The sequence below is a fragment of the Exophiala mesophila genome (genome assembly GCF_000836275.1).
Source record: "Exophiala mesophila strain CBS 40295 unplaced genomic scaffold supercont1.1, whole genome shotgun sequence".
In the NCBI taxonomy this organism is placed as follows: Eukaryota; Fungi; Ascomycota; class Eurotiomycetes; order Chaetothyriales; family Herpotrichiellaceae; genus Exophiala; species Exophiala mesophila.
The window spans coordinates 4,347,094-4,363,866 of NW_015622504.1; the positions used below are offsets into that span (position 1 = coordinate 4,347,094).

At 50.4% G+C, this 16,773-nt stretch overlaps 6 protein-coding genes across 7 annotated transcripts; 4 read left to right on the top strand and 2 right to left on the bottom strand.

The window, feature by feature from the left end:
- Positions 1–92: 92 nt before the first annotated feature.
- Positions 93–1,494, top strand: PV10_01384 (uncharacterized protein). The gene is made up of 2 exons (XM_016365592.1): positions 93–551; positions 629–1,494. Exons 1-2 carry the CDS (start codon positions 190–192, stop codon positions 1,449–1,451), a joined length of 1,185 nt encoding a protein of 394 aa, XP_016229241.1. The 5' UTR covers positions 93–189; the 3' UTR covers positions 1,452–1,494.
- Positions 1,495–3,213: 1,719 nt separating this feature from the next.
- On the top strand, positions 3,214–4,473 carry PV10_01385 (uncharacterized protein; the record flags this gene model as incomplete). The annotated part of the gene is made up of 1 exon (XM_016365593.1): positions 3,214–4,473. The coding sequence occupies one exon, from the start codon at positions 3,214–3,216 to the stop codon at positions 4,471–4,473; it is 1,260 nt and encodes a 419-aa protein (XP_016229242.1).
- Positions 4,474–4,516: 43 nt separating this feature from the next.
- Positions 4,517–9,335, bottom strand: PV10_01386. Of its 2 annotated transcripts, XM_016365595.1 has the most exons (4): positions 8,997–9,335; positions 8,841–8,941; positions 6,713–8,786; positions 4,517–6,529 (listed from the first exon to the last, which is right to left on the bottom strand). In XM_016365595.1, the coding sequence occupies exons 3-4, from the start codon at positions 8,410–8,412 to the stop codon at positions 5,212–5,214; spliced, it is 3,018 nt and encodes a 1,005-aa protein (XP_016229244.1). In that variant the 5' UTR covers positions 8,413–8,786; positions 8,841–8,941; positions 8,997–9,335; the 3' UTR covers positions 4,517–5,211. The 2 variants fall into 2 exon arrangements, with proteins under 2 accessions (XP_016229244.1, XP_016229243.1); XM_016365594.1 differs by having other exon boundaries at positions 8,841–9,335.
- Positions 9,336–9,652: 317 nt separating this feature from the next.
- On the top strand, positions 9,653–12,100 carry PV10_01387 (tubulin gamma chain). Its single transcript, XM_016365596.1, has one exon. The coding sequence runs from the start codon at positions 9,708–9,710 to the stop codon at positions 11,073–11,075; it is 1,368 nt and encodes a 455-aa protein (XP_016229245.1). The 5' UTR covers positions 9,653–9,707; the 3' UTR covers positions 11,076–12,100.
- A 1,050-nt stretch (positions 12,101–13,150) lies between these two features.
- On the top strand, positions 13,151–15,109 carry PV10_01388 (uncharacterized protein). The gene is made up of 2 exons (XM_016365597.1): positions 13,151–13,810; positions 13,864–15,109. Exons 1-2 carry the CDS (start codon positions 13,708–13,710, stop codon positions 14,358–14,360), a joined length of 600 nt encoding a protein of 199 aa, XP_016229246.1. The 5' UTR covers positions 13,151–13,707; the 3' UTR covers positions 14,361–15,109.
- On the bottom strand, positions 14,451–16,185 carry PV10_01389 (uncharacterized protein). Its single transcript, XM_016365598.1, has one exon. It carries the CDS (start codon positions 16,087–16,089, stop codon positions 15,457–15,459), a length of 633 nt encoding a protein of 210 aa, XP_016229247.1. The 5' UTR covers positions 16,090–16,185; the 3' UTR covers positions 14,451–15,456.
- Between the last annotated feature and the right edge of the window lie 588 nt (positions 16,186–16,773).

The following is a 16,773-nucleotide window of genomic DNA, read 5'->3' on the forward strand; positions in this document are numbered from 1 at the left end:
TTATTATTGTTATCATCATATTCAAGCGGCACGAGGTGCTAACTCCTCCTACCGTGTTAACTTTCTCTCTTCGCTCTACACATATTCAGATAAGCACATAGACTCACCTGTGGGGAGAACTAAGTAATTCCGCCATCGTTTGCTCAGTTTACTCCTCAACCCTCTTTCAGCGTCACTGGAAGCTCCCTCATGGCCCTCCTCAACATCTCACGCATCGCACTTACGGGTCTCATTGGCCTTGGTGTCGCCTCGTTGCACATTTTCGGCGAGTCTAATGGATTGTTCCCCACGATTGTCGACTTTCGTACCAGAGGGATCTTACCCACCCATCACACCTGGACCAAATCAACCTTTGACACCAGCATCACCGGCTTTGATCCTCCCGACGGACTACTTGCTACACTCCTTGTCTTCTTCTGGCCGCTCCTTGACGGGGAAAATCCCGCTGCGAGTCTGATTAGCATCGTTTTTGGTGGCCAAGCAGTTGCAATTTGGTCCGTCTATGTCCTCGAGGGCTGGAGGAAGATCAATCAAGGACGAGTTATTTCTTTGTGAGCTTCCCTCTGTTCCAAGTGATTCTACATTGGTTCTGTAGATGGCTCTTCTGACTCAATCATGGTATTTTTAGCACCACTATTTGGGGTCTAGTCATCCAGTGCATTGGATATGCTGTTATCGGCCCTCTCTATCTGACGATCTACCTCTTCACCTCACCACTGGTGACATCCTCGGCACCCCTTACTCCATCCGCATTAACTATCCAGGAAGGGAATCTTTCTGGTTTACCATTTGGAATCATTATTGGATTCATCTTTCCTTCAGTGCTCATGGCATTACCTACACCAAGCGTCCTGTCACTGACGTCCAAGATTACCGCGATCCTAGTCTGGCAAGCATTCCCATTGTGGACGACCGTGTACAATTACATCTGGAGGTTTACCCTCTGGCCCAAGATCGAATACACCAAGGAATCTGATCGCCTTGCTAACCAAATCACCATCCTCCGAAACGTGTACAAGTTTGGACTGGCGTTGAGTGTTCCAGCTCACATTGCAACATGGACTATCTCACTCTCTACCGTGGCATTTCCCAGCCTCTTCACAACGGCCGCGCAAAGTGAACTCCACCCAGCTAGCGTGTTCCTTCCCCCCAATCCCTTTGGTGATGCCAAATCGATTGACGTTGCACAGGGATCCAAATGGTTCATGCAGTACGATTATGCAATTACGTCGACGGCATATGTCATTTGGGCCATTGCGTCGCGATACTCGAAATCTGTTAAGACGGCAACCAAGGATCAATCCGCTTCCTTGGACGCTTTGGCTCTAGTTGGCATCCTCGGCAAAGTCGCACTCCTAGGACCTTTTGCTACGGCCTTGACTCTGATCTGGGAACGTGATGAGATCATTTTTGCGCAGGCTGGAGCGGTCGAAGAGAAGAAGACATCTTGATGGTGGACGTAAGATCTGAGATTGGTCACCTTTTGTATTCTCCACTCTATTCTACTTGAACAATAGTATCAGGGAGGACGGCTCAACAAATTTCGCAGCTTCAAAGGGGAACCACGCCTAGATGTATAGCGACAGTCCTCACATTGGGAGTGATTAAAACTGCATTCTATCTATGGATTAATGCTTACAAATTTCCTACGTAGTTCCGTACCTAGGTATCTACGTCATTATCAGGCAGTGACATGGCGAACTATTTTCCTGTACCTAAAGTACACTAAGTAGACAAACCTCACCGTAAGAGCCTCAATGGCATGAGTAAAGGTACTACAGGCGTAGAGATGAATCAACAGCACAAACTTGCCATCTCTTCAGTCTCATTAGGCTGGCATGCCTCACACACGCTAGAAAGAAAGATCTCGGCGGTCCAAGCAGCTGGGTATCAAGGTATCGAGCTATCCATCACTGACTTCGACGCATATGTGAAAACACACGACGTGAGCCGAATTGAAGGCGCTCATCGCATCAAACAATTGTGCGCCGATCACCATATCGAGATTCTTTGCTTTGGATCATTTGACAATTTCGAAGGACAGCCATCGCCTTTGCAAGACAGATTGAACACTGCAAGAGAATGGCTTGAAATTGCCAACACCCTAGGTACCACGGTGATTCAGATCCCAAGCAACGACAACAAGGAAGCCATTGGGGATATCAATGTCATTGTGTCGGAGTTGAGGGCCCTAGCCGATCTAGGCGCACAGCAGAGCCCTGCCATCACGTTTGCCTATGAAGCTCTGGCATGGGGCACCCATGTCGCCGACTGGGAGGAGTCACTGCGGATTGTACAACTGGTCGACCGAGCCAACTTTGGCCTCTGTCTCGATACCTACCATGTGGTGTCGCGACTATGGGCAGACCCACGATCCAAGTCGGGTGTTCGGGCAGGCGGCAACGCAGCGCTACAAGCGTCGATAGATCGATTCAACCAGTATTGTCCACTGGACAAGATTGTCTACATCCAGCTAAGCGATGCCGAGAAATTATCACCTCCGCTCCTCCCGGGTCATCCTGCTTATGATGATGACAAGGACGGAGCTCATGCATGGTGCAGTTACGGTCGATTGTTTCCGTTGGAGGTGGACGAGAAGGCTTACTTTCCGATGCGAGACATTTGTCACGCCTGGCTGGTTCAGAGTGGCTGGTCTGGTTGGGTGAGCATGGAGATTTTTCATCGCAAGATGAAGGAAGAAGCGGCTGGGCCAGAAGTTTGGGCAGAGAGAGGTAGAAAGTCCTGGGAAGCGTTGAGGATGATTTTATAGTCTATCATAAGCAGGTCTTATTCTAAACGTATGCGCCGAGATAGGCCTTTAGGGGCTCCGAGGTGCCCGAGTATCGCCCCAGGGGAGTAAATCAGCTCTGGAAAGCCCCATAACTTCCTGTACGTCATTAAAATGACCAAAGGTGCCAAAACACCATCTCTCCCTCAAGATTCCCCCTCCATCCCCACCATATCTGGGCGTCGCTGGGCTTCTCCAAACCAAAATAAGGCGATTCATCACCAATCCTCCGAGGATTACATGTAGTATCTCTTACGGAGGCATTACTTGATCCAGTCATTCGCAATGGTTCCCCGCACGCCGCGAAATCGACCTTCTGGCTGAAGTATTTCAACAACGTATTTGAGCGGGCTTCTCCTTCATAGCTTTCCAACTTTATTGTTGAGGTCCAGGAAGAGAGAAGGAGCTCATATCACAGCATCCAGATGCCTCAAATACTCAAAATCGGCGTAAGCCAGTCGCAGACGCTGGCCACAACGGCCGACACACTCGCTGCCCTGCGAAACACCACCGAACTTGCTGCTTCCAAGGACATCTCCATCCTGCTATTCCCAGAGGCTTATCTGGGCGGATACCCTCGAACCTGTGCGTTTGGCGCCTCTATCGGATCTCGTACCGATGAAGGGCGTAACCAGTTCCTCGCATACCACCGGTCAGCCGTCGATCTAGGTGACACGCCTAACGGAGCGGGCGACGATTGGCTCGATCGCAAACTGCCTGTCAATAAAGAGACAGGCCGGAGAGGTGATGGAACAAGAGAGATTCTGGAAGATATTGCTCGTGAGACAGGTGTCTTTATCGTCACAGGTCTAGTCGAGAAGACTGTTGGTAGCCTCTACTGTACAGCCGTCTACGTTGACCCGGTTCGCGGCATGATTGGAAAGAGGAGAAAGGTGATGCCGACTGGGTCTGAACGATTGGTGTGGGCACAAGGTCAACCCAGCACGCTCAAAGCCGTGACTGCAACCATCAAGGGCGTCAAAGTCGTCATGGGCTGCGCTATCTGTTGGGAGAACTTCATGCCTCTGTTGCGATACTCGATTTACAGTCAAGGCGTCAATCTATGGTTGGCTCCTACCGCCGACCCCAGAGACACTTGGGAGAGTCTGGTCAAGACCATTGCCTGTGAAGGAAGATGTTTCGTCCTCACTGCCAACCAAGCCACCAAGCGAAAGGACTTGCCTGAATGGATCACCGGCCAGGCCAAAGAGACCGGTCGCGGAAGAGAGCAACTAACCAATGGAGCCTCCAGCAGCGGTGGCACTGTTGTTACCAACGGTCCTGCCTCTACCCAAAGACGCCGCTCCATGTCTACACGAACCGAAGAAAATCACGAGATTGCGTGGCGATGTAAGGATAATGTCATTTCCGAAGAATCAACACTCGACGAAGCTGGCATCAGTACGAAATTGCAGAACACCTCCTTGGCACCTGAAGAGACTGCCTCTGTCGTCGACTCATCTGAAGAATATGTTTCTGCTGGAGGTAGTTGTATTGTCAATCCCATGGGCAAAACCATTCAAGGACCAGTCTGGAATAAGCAGGATCAGCTTCTCTACGCCGAAGTCGATTTCGACGATTGTGATAGAGGACATATGGACTTTGACGCTGTTGGTCATTATAGTCGGCCAGATGCCTTTAAATTGACGGTTGAGGGCTTGGATTTGGTGCCTCCGCCTTCTTGAGGATGATGAGGATGAATATGAAAAATCCAATCTTCAAGGTAGAGGGAGATGTGTTTATGCCTCGTGGATGATTGTACATTGTACATATAATTGTACCTAGGTATGCCCAAGCATGGCCTAAGTAGTAATCAATTATCCGGCAAGATGCCATAATATGATACAGGATCATGAGCATCACCAGATATATATATTCCTCTCCAAGGAGACAGAGGTAATCATCACGATTGACCCTGATTAGAAGCGATCCAACCCTACGATTGTCCCGCCGCATAAATTACAATAATCCACCACAATTCTCCAGCCCGTATAGGCCGAGACTCGATGAAATCGTACTCAAAGATCGGCGACAAGATGGAGGCAAGAACCATCCAAAAACAGATATATCCCATATCTCCACCTTTTGTTCTTGTCTCGTACAACACTCCAGATGGAGTTGTGCATCCAGCTCTAGATCAATCCATGGTGTCAATGGATGACAGAGAGATCGAGCGAGGCAAGAGACGTTTTTCAGAGAGTCAAACCGGGGTGGAAAACTTCGAAAGCAGAGGGGAGGATAAGAAGGGACATCAAAGGAAATCAAAGCACAAGACAGTAGGATCCTGGGGGATAGAAACGAGGCTGGCGCGCATGGACGCGCTGGCCTGGAGAAATAGTGCAACTTCTTCATATACAAGTAGCTCATACACTTTTCCCTATCCCTTTCCTTTTCCGAGGGGTATCATTCATTCCTGCTCTGTCTTAGTACGCCACCCGTGTTCTCATATCGGATAGCTTTCGTTCGATTTCTCGCACTGATCGATCCAGTTCCCCGGCAATCTGGAGCTTCTTGTCGTTGGGAAGGAGGAAGAACGTTTCGCACAGGTCACCGTCAATCATGCCTTTGGTCGGTGCATAGTACGACCGGTAGATCAGGTGGTCTCTTCCCAGTAGAGGTGGGTTCCCGTTGCTAGATGCGAGCTGCATTTCCAATGATTGGAAAAAGTCCACATCTTCGCGGCCGAGGAAGGGCACAAAGATGCCCAGTGTGCCCTGGTACCCCGTCCAGAAAACCAGATCACGTCCACCAGCCACTAGGTTCGTCTTTTGAATACTGGTTGGGATGTCACCGGGGAAGAAGTGCGTCATCAGGCTTAATCGGTTTGGCGCCCCATTAAGATATTGTCGTTCATGTGTTAGATGTGCCCCAGAACCATCTTCGTCCGCCTCTTCCGATGTTTTTGGTGGACAACGTAAAAGCCATATGTTACCAAACTTGTCTCCTCCCGCGACTGTTTCATAATCCACCATGGTTGCACACGTCGTCCACCGGGCGATCGTATCGTCCGCGAATGGTATCAGTTTGTTTTCCTGGAATTTGTACACCACATAGGTGATGCTGTCCTGGATGTCGCTAACAATAATCCGGCTTCCTTGAGTTTGTAGGCCCACGATGAGATTGGGACTTGCCTGCACTTGACATTTTCGAAGCATTTGCTTCATCCCTAGGTCGTATATTCGGAGGTCAGGTCCCACACCGGCGAGTAGACGACCCTGGAAACCAAGTAAAGCCGTGGGCGGATGTTCAACCTTGGTCTTGTGGATGAATTCCAGCTCTTTCCCATCCTCGTGGAATCGATAAACATGGATGAAGCCTGCCGAAAAGCTTCGGGGACTGACCACGAGATCCTTGGCCGTCCCTACGACAAGGAATGATTCGTCGTCTTGTCCAGAAAAGGGAGCGATGGCAATACTGGTAGCGCATTCGTTGTCTTCTAATTCCAGGGTGAAAACGACAGACTTCGTGGTGATGGGGTCAATGACTTGAATGCACGAAGCCCAGTGACCGGTCCCTCTCGGGTACCCAAAGTCTTCGGGGGGTAGAACCACGGCGTCGCCATTGACAGCCGTGGATTCCATAAGTAGTTTAGTCCTTGTTGATGGGGCAAGAACATTGTTGTCGGCCTCGATGACGTAAAAGAGTGGTTGGTCGGGATGTTTGACAAACTTTCGTGGCGTATATGGTAAGGGGATGTTTTCTTGAAGCAAATTTCGTGAAACGTCTTCGATCGTAAATATCCTAGGATTTGCGTCAGCAGGCACCAAAAAAGAGATATTCGGCGAGATATGCAAATGATTCAACTTCAGAAGGAACAATTGGAATTTTTTTGATGTCTTTCCGCATAAATCTTGAGATTTCAGAAAGAGCATAGTCATGTGCTCATCAGGGTGAGAAAGAAGGGCGATAGGTGATAAGACGTACCTTAGATTCTGACCCTGGATCCCCACCATCCCCTCGGGGCATTGCTCACTTGTAAAGTTCCACACAAACTGCAGGCCGACGTAGTCGAGGGGTGTTAGCATGAAGCCATTTGTTTGGGTGTCGGTGTACCCCAGCCAGGCGCGTGAGCTGACTGCCATCACAGCAGATTGCCCGCAGACAGAAACTTTGAAAAGTTTGGCAGGCTTCAAGCCAAGAAATCGAGATCGAGTGTCGGACAATTCTCCTGTTATCTCATCCAGGACGGTTCGCAGATACACACCAGAATAAAGACCGATGTGAAGGTACAGAGTGTTTGCGCCCGAGGTAGAATCAGGCATGGTATTAATTGACAATGATGAGGGCGCGGACGTCAGTGCCTGCACCGACTTGCTCTCGAGAGTCGAGTTGGGGTCGAGACTTAGAATTCGAACGGTCGAATCATCGCAGCCGACAGCAAGGAATGAGCTTCGCACTCGACCTTCTGGGACATCTCCGAGACTGAGACAAGTGACGGTGCCGTTCATTTCTGTCCGCTCTTCGTATTCAGCGAGAGAACCATCTGTGTCAAGCTCAAAATAGACAATTTCGCCAGAGCTTAGCGCGACGGCTATCTGCCGCTCATTGGTGGAAGCCGCAACGATTGAACGGTGCTGGGGAGCAGGCCATTCATTCACCCTTTTATCGGCTCGAATATGACGTATACCTTTGGGGTGAACCTGGACTAGGCTGTCTTCCCCGAGTTGCTGAACAGCCAAAGTAGGGGCCCCTGACAAGAAGCCTGTATCTGTGACCTCCTCGACGGTCTCGCCGATGCTCAGAACGAGAGTTCCACTTCTGAAGGAGAGGACAATGTAGGCATCATACTGATCGTCGTGAGTAAGTTTGGTGGTCCATACCGCCTCGGGACGATCTGGAAGTTCTGACTCGACGATTTCTGTCACTGACAAGCCATGTTTGAGAGTTTTGAAACTGCTCCGTGCTCCGGCACCGCACACAGAATATATTTGAGGAGCATCGTCGTCCAAAAGATTGACTACTTTGCAATCCATGAGGGGGTTGGCTGATTCAACACTTTGAGTGAGGTTGAGATTAGAAAGGGGGCGCGGGTGGAAATAGGCTGGCTCGTAATGCTCTGTTGGATCGGCTGAATAGTCGTCGCTGCTGAATTCTGTTTCTTCATCGTCGTCTCCTAGCTTTTCAAATTGGTAAAATTGATGATTGCCGTTCTCGGCTGTGACAAAAAGAAAACCACTCTTCAAGATATGTAGGCTGTTGGCAACGGCAACGGTGTCGAAGTACTTGATCTTCAAAGATTTGACTTCTCCAGTTGGCTGACCGTTGTCGTCCTCAACCATTTCTATGGTGAGCTTGAAGAGGTCGCCATCCTCAGTTTGTAGAAGGAGAAAGAACTGGCCCTTCATCTTGTGCATGACACCAGCCACAATGTGACGCTTCCGATCCGGATTTTCGAGGACACCTCTTCTCCGGGGAATAGGCACACGGAAAGCGTCTTGGTTTGAGTGTCGATAGGTGATGTTGTCCTCGGAACAGACGAGAACACCGCTGGGACCATCAGAGCCTCCTGGGATCTGAAATAATTTTGAGGCATCTCGGGCAACAGGCTCAGCCCACTTCCGGACAACATGGTTGAGTCCTAGATCAAGTTCGTAGAAGACGAGAAGTTTTTCCACTTCTTCCATAGCTTGTCCGCTAGGATCCTGGTCAACCTCGGTATAGTCGACCTCTAAGGCAGCGAAGATGGGATTCTCATAGCCGACATCGAGGGCAACGCAGTCAAAGACTAGAGTCTGAGGTTTGTGAGCCTCCAGGGGGGAGGATATGGTGAGCTCGGCTTGAGCATTCCTGTTCAAGACGTAGACTAGCTTGTTCTTCTCCACCGAGGCGATGAGACATGCTCTTCCTTTGGGATCTACAGCCAGATATTGGCCTGGAATGACTCTGCGGATGCCGGACTTGCCAAAAGTCTCGAGATGGACTCGGTGGAAACGGTTTTGGTCTCGTAGATACTCGAGGATGGTAATGCGCCCAGAGTCGGATCCAACAATGAGGTAGTCTTTGAAAGAACATGTTAGTTGAGTATCGAATAGACGTGAAGAGATCAACTGACCTTTGCTACTACCGGCAAGTCGAAAAGCGGCGAGGGTTCTGATTATGCCGAAACAGTCTTGGGTAAAGATTGGGGAGATCTTGCCCTGGGTGGGATCGGGTCTGTGGATGGTGAGTTTGGAACCAGAAGCTGTGATGATCTGTTGTTCTTTTGTACCGGCGAATTGACCCAGAACAGCTTGAGTGATGGCCGAAGGTGACTGTATAGTCAAGCTGTACATGAACATGGAACTAGTGGTCGCCATGGTGAAATGACGCCTCTAGGCTGAGGATCTAGGTTGAAATCTTGAGTATGTTTTTGATTGCGACTGCGCTTTTGAGCCCAATAGCGTCGATTAAGGCAGCATGATCGGAAGGCTGCAGATGTCCGGAGACGTCTGGATGGTATAGTGGGAATTCTGAGAGCGAGTAAAGAGACTGAGACCGAGACAAGGTGTCAGTGCTGTAGTATTGTCTCCTCTGTTGTCTGGATGGGATGGTGATGCTGTGATGGGAGAGGAAAATGTTTCGACGATGCCAAGACTCTCAAGGCTCCCACACGAGGTTGAAGAGAAGGCGTGGAAGCTCACAGGCTCACTCCTGCACTACGAGCACTTAAGTGGCGCTAGCGGATTAGTTCGCCGTTGGCCCATAGGGCATCATTAATAATATTTAGGTAGGGAGTCACAGGAGGGGAAAGCCCCTGGCGGCCCTCGGGCGTGTCCCACCCCCGCTCCTTTAACTGGAAAAGTTGTGTCCTGGATTTGTGTCTGAGGCAGACGCGCTCAAAGTTGGGCTCCTAGGCTTCACGCGTCGTGGTTAGTTCGACGTTGGCAAACATCTCCCACCCATCCACCCATCCCACCTCTCAACTCACCCATGATCAATCATGCCTCGAGAGATCATCACCATTCAAGCAGGCCAGTGTGGTAATGCAATAGGTTCACGGTTCTGGCAACAATTATGTCAAGAACACGGCATCAGCAGAGATGGCAATCTCGAGGACTTTGCGACGGAAGGCGGTGACCGCAAGGATGTTTTCTTCTACCAGAGCGACGACACTCGATACATTCCACGAGCAATCTTGGTCGACCTCGAGCCTCGAGTCATCAATGGCATTCAGACCGGCCCCTACAAGAATATCTACAACCCCGAGAATTTCTTTGTCGGCGAACATGGCATGGGCGCAGGCAACAACTGGGCCGCAGGGTATGCCGCCGGTGAGAGAGTGCAAGAAGAAATCTTCGACATGATTGATCGCGAGGCCGACGGCAGTGATTCTCTGGAGGGCTTCATGCTTCTGCACTCAATCGCCGGTGGTACAGGATCAGGGTTGGGATCATACTTGCTGGAGCGAATGAATGACCGGTTTCCAAAGAAGATCATCCAAACATATTCTGTCTTTCCAGATACTGCAATTGGCGACGTGGTGGTGAACCCATACAACAGTCTTCTCACGATGCGACGACTGACCCAAAATGCCGACTCAGTGGTGGTACTCGACAACGGTGCTCTTTCGAGAATTGCCTCGGAGCGATTGCATGTTCAAGAACCCTCGTTCCAGCAAACTAACCAACTGGTCTCCACCGTCATGTGCGCCTCCACGACCACGTTGAGGTATCCTGGTTACATGCACAATGACCTTGTTGGAATCATCGCGTCACTGATTCCTACTCCTCGATGTCACTTCCTCATGACAGCATATACTCCCTTCACTGGTGACGACGCCGAAGCTGCCAAGACTGTACGCAAGACGACGGTTTTGGATGTCATGCGCCGACTGTTACAGCCCAAGAACCGGATGGTGTCCATTACCCCCTCGAAATCTTCCTGCTTCATTTCCATCTTGAACATCATTCAAGGCGAGGCCGACCCCACAGACGTCCACAAATCACTTCTACGCATCCGTGAGCGTCGCATGGCAAACTTTATTCCCTGGGGCCCTGCTTCAATCCAAGTTGCTCTAACCAAGAAATCGCCCTACCTACAAAACACCCATCGAGTCTCAGGGTTGATGCTGGCCAACCATACCAGTGTGTCCACCCTCTTCAGGCGAATAGTGGTACAATATGACAAGATGAGGAAGCGAAACGCATATCTTGAGCAGTACAAGAAGGAAACCCCTTTCTCTGAAGGACTCGGGGAGTTTGATGAGGCAAGAGAAGTCGTCATGGGAATGATCGGTGAATATGAGGCGGCCGAGAAGGACGACTATCTCGACCCCGATGCAGGAGAGAAAAGAGCAGATGGAACATGAGTTTCGTGTACCGAGGATAAGCCTCGATGCTCCGCTATGATCAGAACCTGTCACGATCTTGAACGAACCAGTTGGCTTTTGGACCACGTATTGAATTGACATTGTACACTTGAAAGACCAAGTACAGGCGGAGTTCTCGAATAGGACGGTCGGTGTGCCACTCAGTCATGATTCGCTCTGCAACGTGGCACAGGCAGAATAACGAGCTTGTCCATACGACACGCTAGTTCAGAGTTCCGAAGCATCGGCGCATTATGACCAGGGCTCTGAGCAGGCGGAGAAATGTTTGAGGTCCTGTTGACAAACATCGATCGACCAAGGCTGCGAAGAGATCCACCTCCGGGTTATCTGCGTTGTGCATATGCAGGCGACGATCTAATTCTACGGCTCGGGTCAGTCACAGTTGAGCACATGACTCTGTCCAATGTCTAGACAAAAGCAATATGGCCATGTGAGTGCCAACATTACCGAGTTCCAACACTTCAACGATGAACGATAAGACTTGTTAAAACAACCGCTGCCGAAGAACACATGCCATCCCCCAAGCTGAACCACAAATATCAACCTAGGGAATTATCCGCATGCTGACAGGAGGTGGCGAGATGCAATGCTATAGTAGACCAGAACACTTGTTTGCGCTTGTTTGGGCACAGCGAGATAGGCACATGCGGACAATTGATGGAAACGGACTAGCCCCAGGTGGATTGTTGGGTTGCATTTTGACACCTTACTGTCTGCCAAAGACTGGCTGGACTGTGTCGATCCTGCTCTTGTTCGGGATGGAACTTTGTCTGAAAGCGCAGGCCCTGACCGCATGCGAATGCCTCAGATGGTGCAAATCTAGCTTTCGTCGGAATCGATGAAGTCTGGATTGGTTGTCCGTGCCCTTGGGCCACGAGGAGTCTGTGCTCGCAGACACCGAACTTCAAACAGGCGTGTGCCGCAGTTTTACTATGGAGTAGGTCATCAATATGCTGAAGAGAGGATCAGGGTTTATACCATAATGGTGCCATATGGCATTTCCCACACATTCCAAAGCATAATTCTACAAGACGGGGTCATGTTACCTATAGTAGTCAGAATGAAGGGGGAATGCACCTCCCGCACGTGCGGGTCCGTTGCCTCTTCAAAGAGCAGGTCGTGATGCTGTTTGGGCCGACGTCCGATTGCGTTACTGACTGGCCTTGAGTTTAAGCTCTGGATAAGGAGCAGGGCCGGTAGACCGTCACCTTCTGTGCGTTGTATGGTATTTTGCTTCCAATGGTGCACTGATCGCTGGTAGAGGACGGCGGGACCCTTTGACCTGGCCGTGTGCAAGTCGGAAGACCGCAAGCGTTTGCCTCTGCTGATTGCACCACAGGCCAACCGTTGAACGTTCACTGTTCCATTGTGGTGCAGCCGGTGGGCTGTATGCATAAGGCATAAGCTTGAGGCCGAGACGGGCTAGATCTATGATGGTTCGGCGTAGGCTCCCTCACTTTTTAGGCTTCAACCAGGCCACTTCATCTGACTCTTGCGCTATCACGGTCTCGACAAGAGACGACATATGCTTCCCTAGATGTCGGCGTGTGAGTAGGCGCTGAAGATAATAGAGGGTCCACTTGGCCGAGCCTACCATACCCAGGGCTACCAGTGCTGCGACTCGTACAGAGTCACCCAAACACCCAAGCACCCGAGGAGTCGGACAGGCGATGCAGACCACGAGACGAGACGGCGCGGCGACTTGTGGACCATAAGAATACTCTTGGCAGGCCCTTGCTCTATTGAGACTCTAGGAGCGACAAGGACGACAAGAGCCACAACAGCCCCGAGAGAGAACCCTGCGTCGCGCTCCCCACAGCCCATAAACCCACATCTAACAGACCCGACAGGGTGCAGTCGGGAGGCCCAGGCATTGACAACCTCAATAAGTCTGGTCGGCGCCAGTGCCACCATTAACGCCAGTGTCGCCTCTGGGCTCTGGTTGCTTTGGTGGCTTTCTTGAAGCTGCGACCAGCTTCTATGGTCTCGTCATTTTATCGCCATCTGACCTTATCCCATCCGCCATCCGCCGTCAGCGCTCCACTTCATCCAGTCATCGGATCACCCACATCCACATCCCAGTAGGTCCCAGCAGGACAGACCTCAACCAACAGCCACCTTGTCACTATCATCTGAAGCAGCCCGCTGGTCCTCGCCTCGTCTTGTTGGCCTCTGCTCGATCCACCAGTCTGCCTACGCCCACGGCCGGCCTCCTTCATATTAACTCCCATGACACACCTGCGTTGTTTCTAATCTGCCTGAACCGCCTTCCTCCGTCTGTCAATCCAGAGATTGCTTCCTACAAGTTGCAATCTGCAATTCACTACTACTTCCTATCTGTCCTCTTGACCACCAACAACAATCCCCATTACCTCTCACCACCCCAACATCTTTCCTACAAACGGCCTTCCCTAGCCGCCTTGTCACTTCCTGCTCTTCAACTAGTCCCACTAGACGAGACCTACCTCCTTTCGCCTCCTGCACCTCGTCATCAGGTCACGAGCCACCAGTCCACACCTGCCATTCTCGTCAATCAACCGACTATACTGCCTCTCAACCTCCTTTTCTCTTTGAAATCCTCTAGATATCACATCGAGTCATCACCGCCATCATGCGCTCTCGATCCGGCTCCGCTACCTCCAACACATCTAGCAAGAGTAAGGAGCTCTCCGCCGATAACATGGCCATTCAAGTCAATATCGGCGGTGGCAAGAGTACGTTTTCCATATTCATCGGGCTCATTCTGATTGCTGACAAACATTTCTAGCCATCAAACTGAATGTTAGGCCCATCCACACAGTCTCCAACGTTCTAGAATTCTTATCTGCCTCTACAACTCTCCCCGTCGATGTACGACTCACTCTTGACGACAAACCTTTAGAACCGTCAAGTACCGTCGGTGATTTGAAGCTTGAAGAATCATCAACCCTACAACTATCTCCTCCTATTCGAAGCTCAACACCAACAGAACAATCCACACCTGCCCCGTCGTCTACCGAAATGACATCCAAACCATCAACACCCGCACCTTCCACGCCGACCAAGAAGAAGTCAAATAAGCCTCGGTGCTCCAAACAAGCCTGCAAGGCTCCCGCTCAACCCATCGTGGGAGACTGTGGCTTCTGTCAAAAGCGATTCTGCGGAAAACATCGAATGTTGGAGAGCCACAACTGTGAAGGCTTGGAAGAAGCCCGTCGCATGGATAAGGAGAGAAACGCTGCCAAGTTGGAGGGAGAACGAACTGTCATGCTCCGTGGTCTTTGAGATCATGTTATCATGTCCACCGCCTCGTTGTAGGGTTTCTACGTCGAGTCTCTGGTGGTCAGAGTGACACGGTTTCATGCCTCTCTGAACTCACACTATCTGAAACTAGTAGGCCATGCTTTTGGCTGATTACAAGAACGGCGTTCAATCTGGAATACTAGGTAACTCAACTACCAAGGGTTTGCCATGGTCAGCTGGCTGGGGGTACATGGAGCATTCCGGAGACAGACGGCATCTGCTCATCGGGCCTTGTATTGTATTCTCAGCTTTGTAAAGGGGACTGACTTGGTCCGGACAGTACTTGATCTACTGGGGCTTTTGTGCAAGGCGCCGGTAGTCGATCGATCACCAAAGATACAGTCCACGGCAAAGCACTAATACACATTAAATCCATCAACTTTCTTGAATCTCGCTTTTGAACTTTTATGTCAAAGAACTTTTTGTATCGTTCCACGTCTTCGGATCATATGCCCGTGAATCTTCCCAAAATGAACGATACCCAAGGCGAACTCAACCAGACATGCATGTTCCCGACTACATTTTAGACTCAAACCTTCAAGACCGGAAAATGGTCAAGCCCGGTCTCACCACCAACAAGGCCCTGCCTACTTCGTATTGTGATGTGCAATAGTAGGCCTGCCTAGCCAAGGGCCAAAAGGATAAATCAAGAACTTGATGTGGTAGAACTCGTGTTCGTGGATTAGGATCAGGCTTGCCGGTTGAAAAAAAATCGACATCTATTGTTGTGGCGACCGCCGAGTGCAACTCTCGCCAGGGTTGAAGGCCTGTCCAAAACGTAGCCCCAAATCCGCAATCTTCTCCATCTTTTCCTACTATAGCTTTCCTGGACTTGTCGATACTTTTTCTTCGGGTCTAGATTCTTGGATGTATGTATACTGTATTGCGAGGGCTGCGCCATGTGATGTGATGTGACTGGGGCGCATGCGTAGTGTATGTCTAAAAGGAGTAAATGACCTGTATAGTAGTAGTAGGTTGTTCTTTAGGCGTGCAATTCTTGCTGGGGCAAGGTCCAATTTTCTCTGCCAGGATGTGAGACAAGAGCTGCTTCAGGGTCTCTCAAACCTGGCAAGAAAAATCATGGGCAGGTTTCTCGATTCTCCCAGAAATTAAAAGTACTGATCTTTTCTGGATTCCAGGTACCTGGTCGACGGCGATCTTCTTGAAAACGGCCCACATCTTTTTTCCGCTTGCAATACTTTCTTGCACATGTCTCGACCGCAGGCCAGTCTGTGTCGTCGAGGTAGGTCCTAATGGATTTGCGATCTTGGTGTAACCTGACGAATGCATCACGCACCCAAGTCAAACAGTTGAAACCCACATCTTCCTGAGGGACGACAATGTCTCGTAGGATGGACTGGAGGCGAGCTTCGTTGGTCACTTTGGCTATCGCGATCCGGACCAGACCTGCTTGAGCAGATGGATGAGTTGGAACATCTTGTTGATCGTAGAGATATTTGCCCGCGTCGTGGTCCAAGTGCTCAACGTGATACCGGGTCCCGGGATCTTTGCGATTGGGGCTTTGAGACCCTACAACGAGAGACCAGTGGTGCGAATCACAATTGATGTCGTTGCGGAATGAGGACGTGGTGGTTGAGCCCCCTCGTGGGTACAAGACTATATAAAGGCGGGGCTTGTGCTTCGAGGGTCTGATGACCGAGTTGGTCGAAAGAGAACGGAGAAAGGGTGGTCGCGAACTTGAAGTAGACATGTTGTACACCAAGTTACCTTACTAGAGTCATCCGTCCTGAGTATGCATGTTGATTGAGATACTGGATGTGATTTGGTCAATTGGTCAATTGGTCAATTGGTCAATTGTGGTATTTGATATTACACTGCAGATAGCACCGAGGTGGTCATAGAGTTGCCGAAAGGTGGATTGGGCAGGAAAAGAACAAACTGGTTGCTGCGGTGGATGCTCAAAGAAGACAAAGTCTGCATCTGGCGCGGCAGATGCCGGTTAAATCGATGCTGGAAAAGAGCCGTAAGATTCAAAGGTCATGCGAGAGCAGCATATAGGTAAGGTGTCACAGTAGTGGTGAGATGCCACTCCTATCTACCAATAATAAATGAGAGGAACTGATTCCTGTATGTACTCTGCTTACCTAAGTCAACTCAGTCCGACGTCAAGTCGGCCATCTGGATGTATATACTCCGTAGACCTGTTGGGCAATGGGAGGCTTGCGAGGATGAGTGAGCAGTGGGAGTTTCTCGTAATCCCGTGACTCGATAACAGTTGCAAGGTGGGTCGGCATGGCGCTCTAAACACGTGAGGAGGATTGGACATGTGACGTCACCTTTATTCTTGGTCTGCTGGAAGTCACGAGGCGTCCAAAGTCTCCTGAGGCTGGAGGAAGGAACGGATCCTCTGGAAACCACAGGCTTACGTGCATGA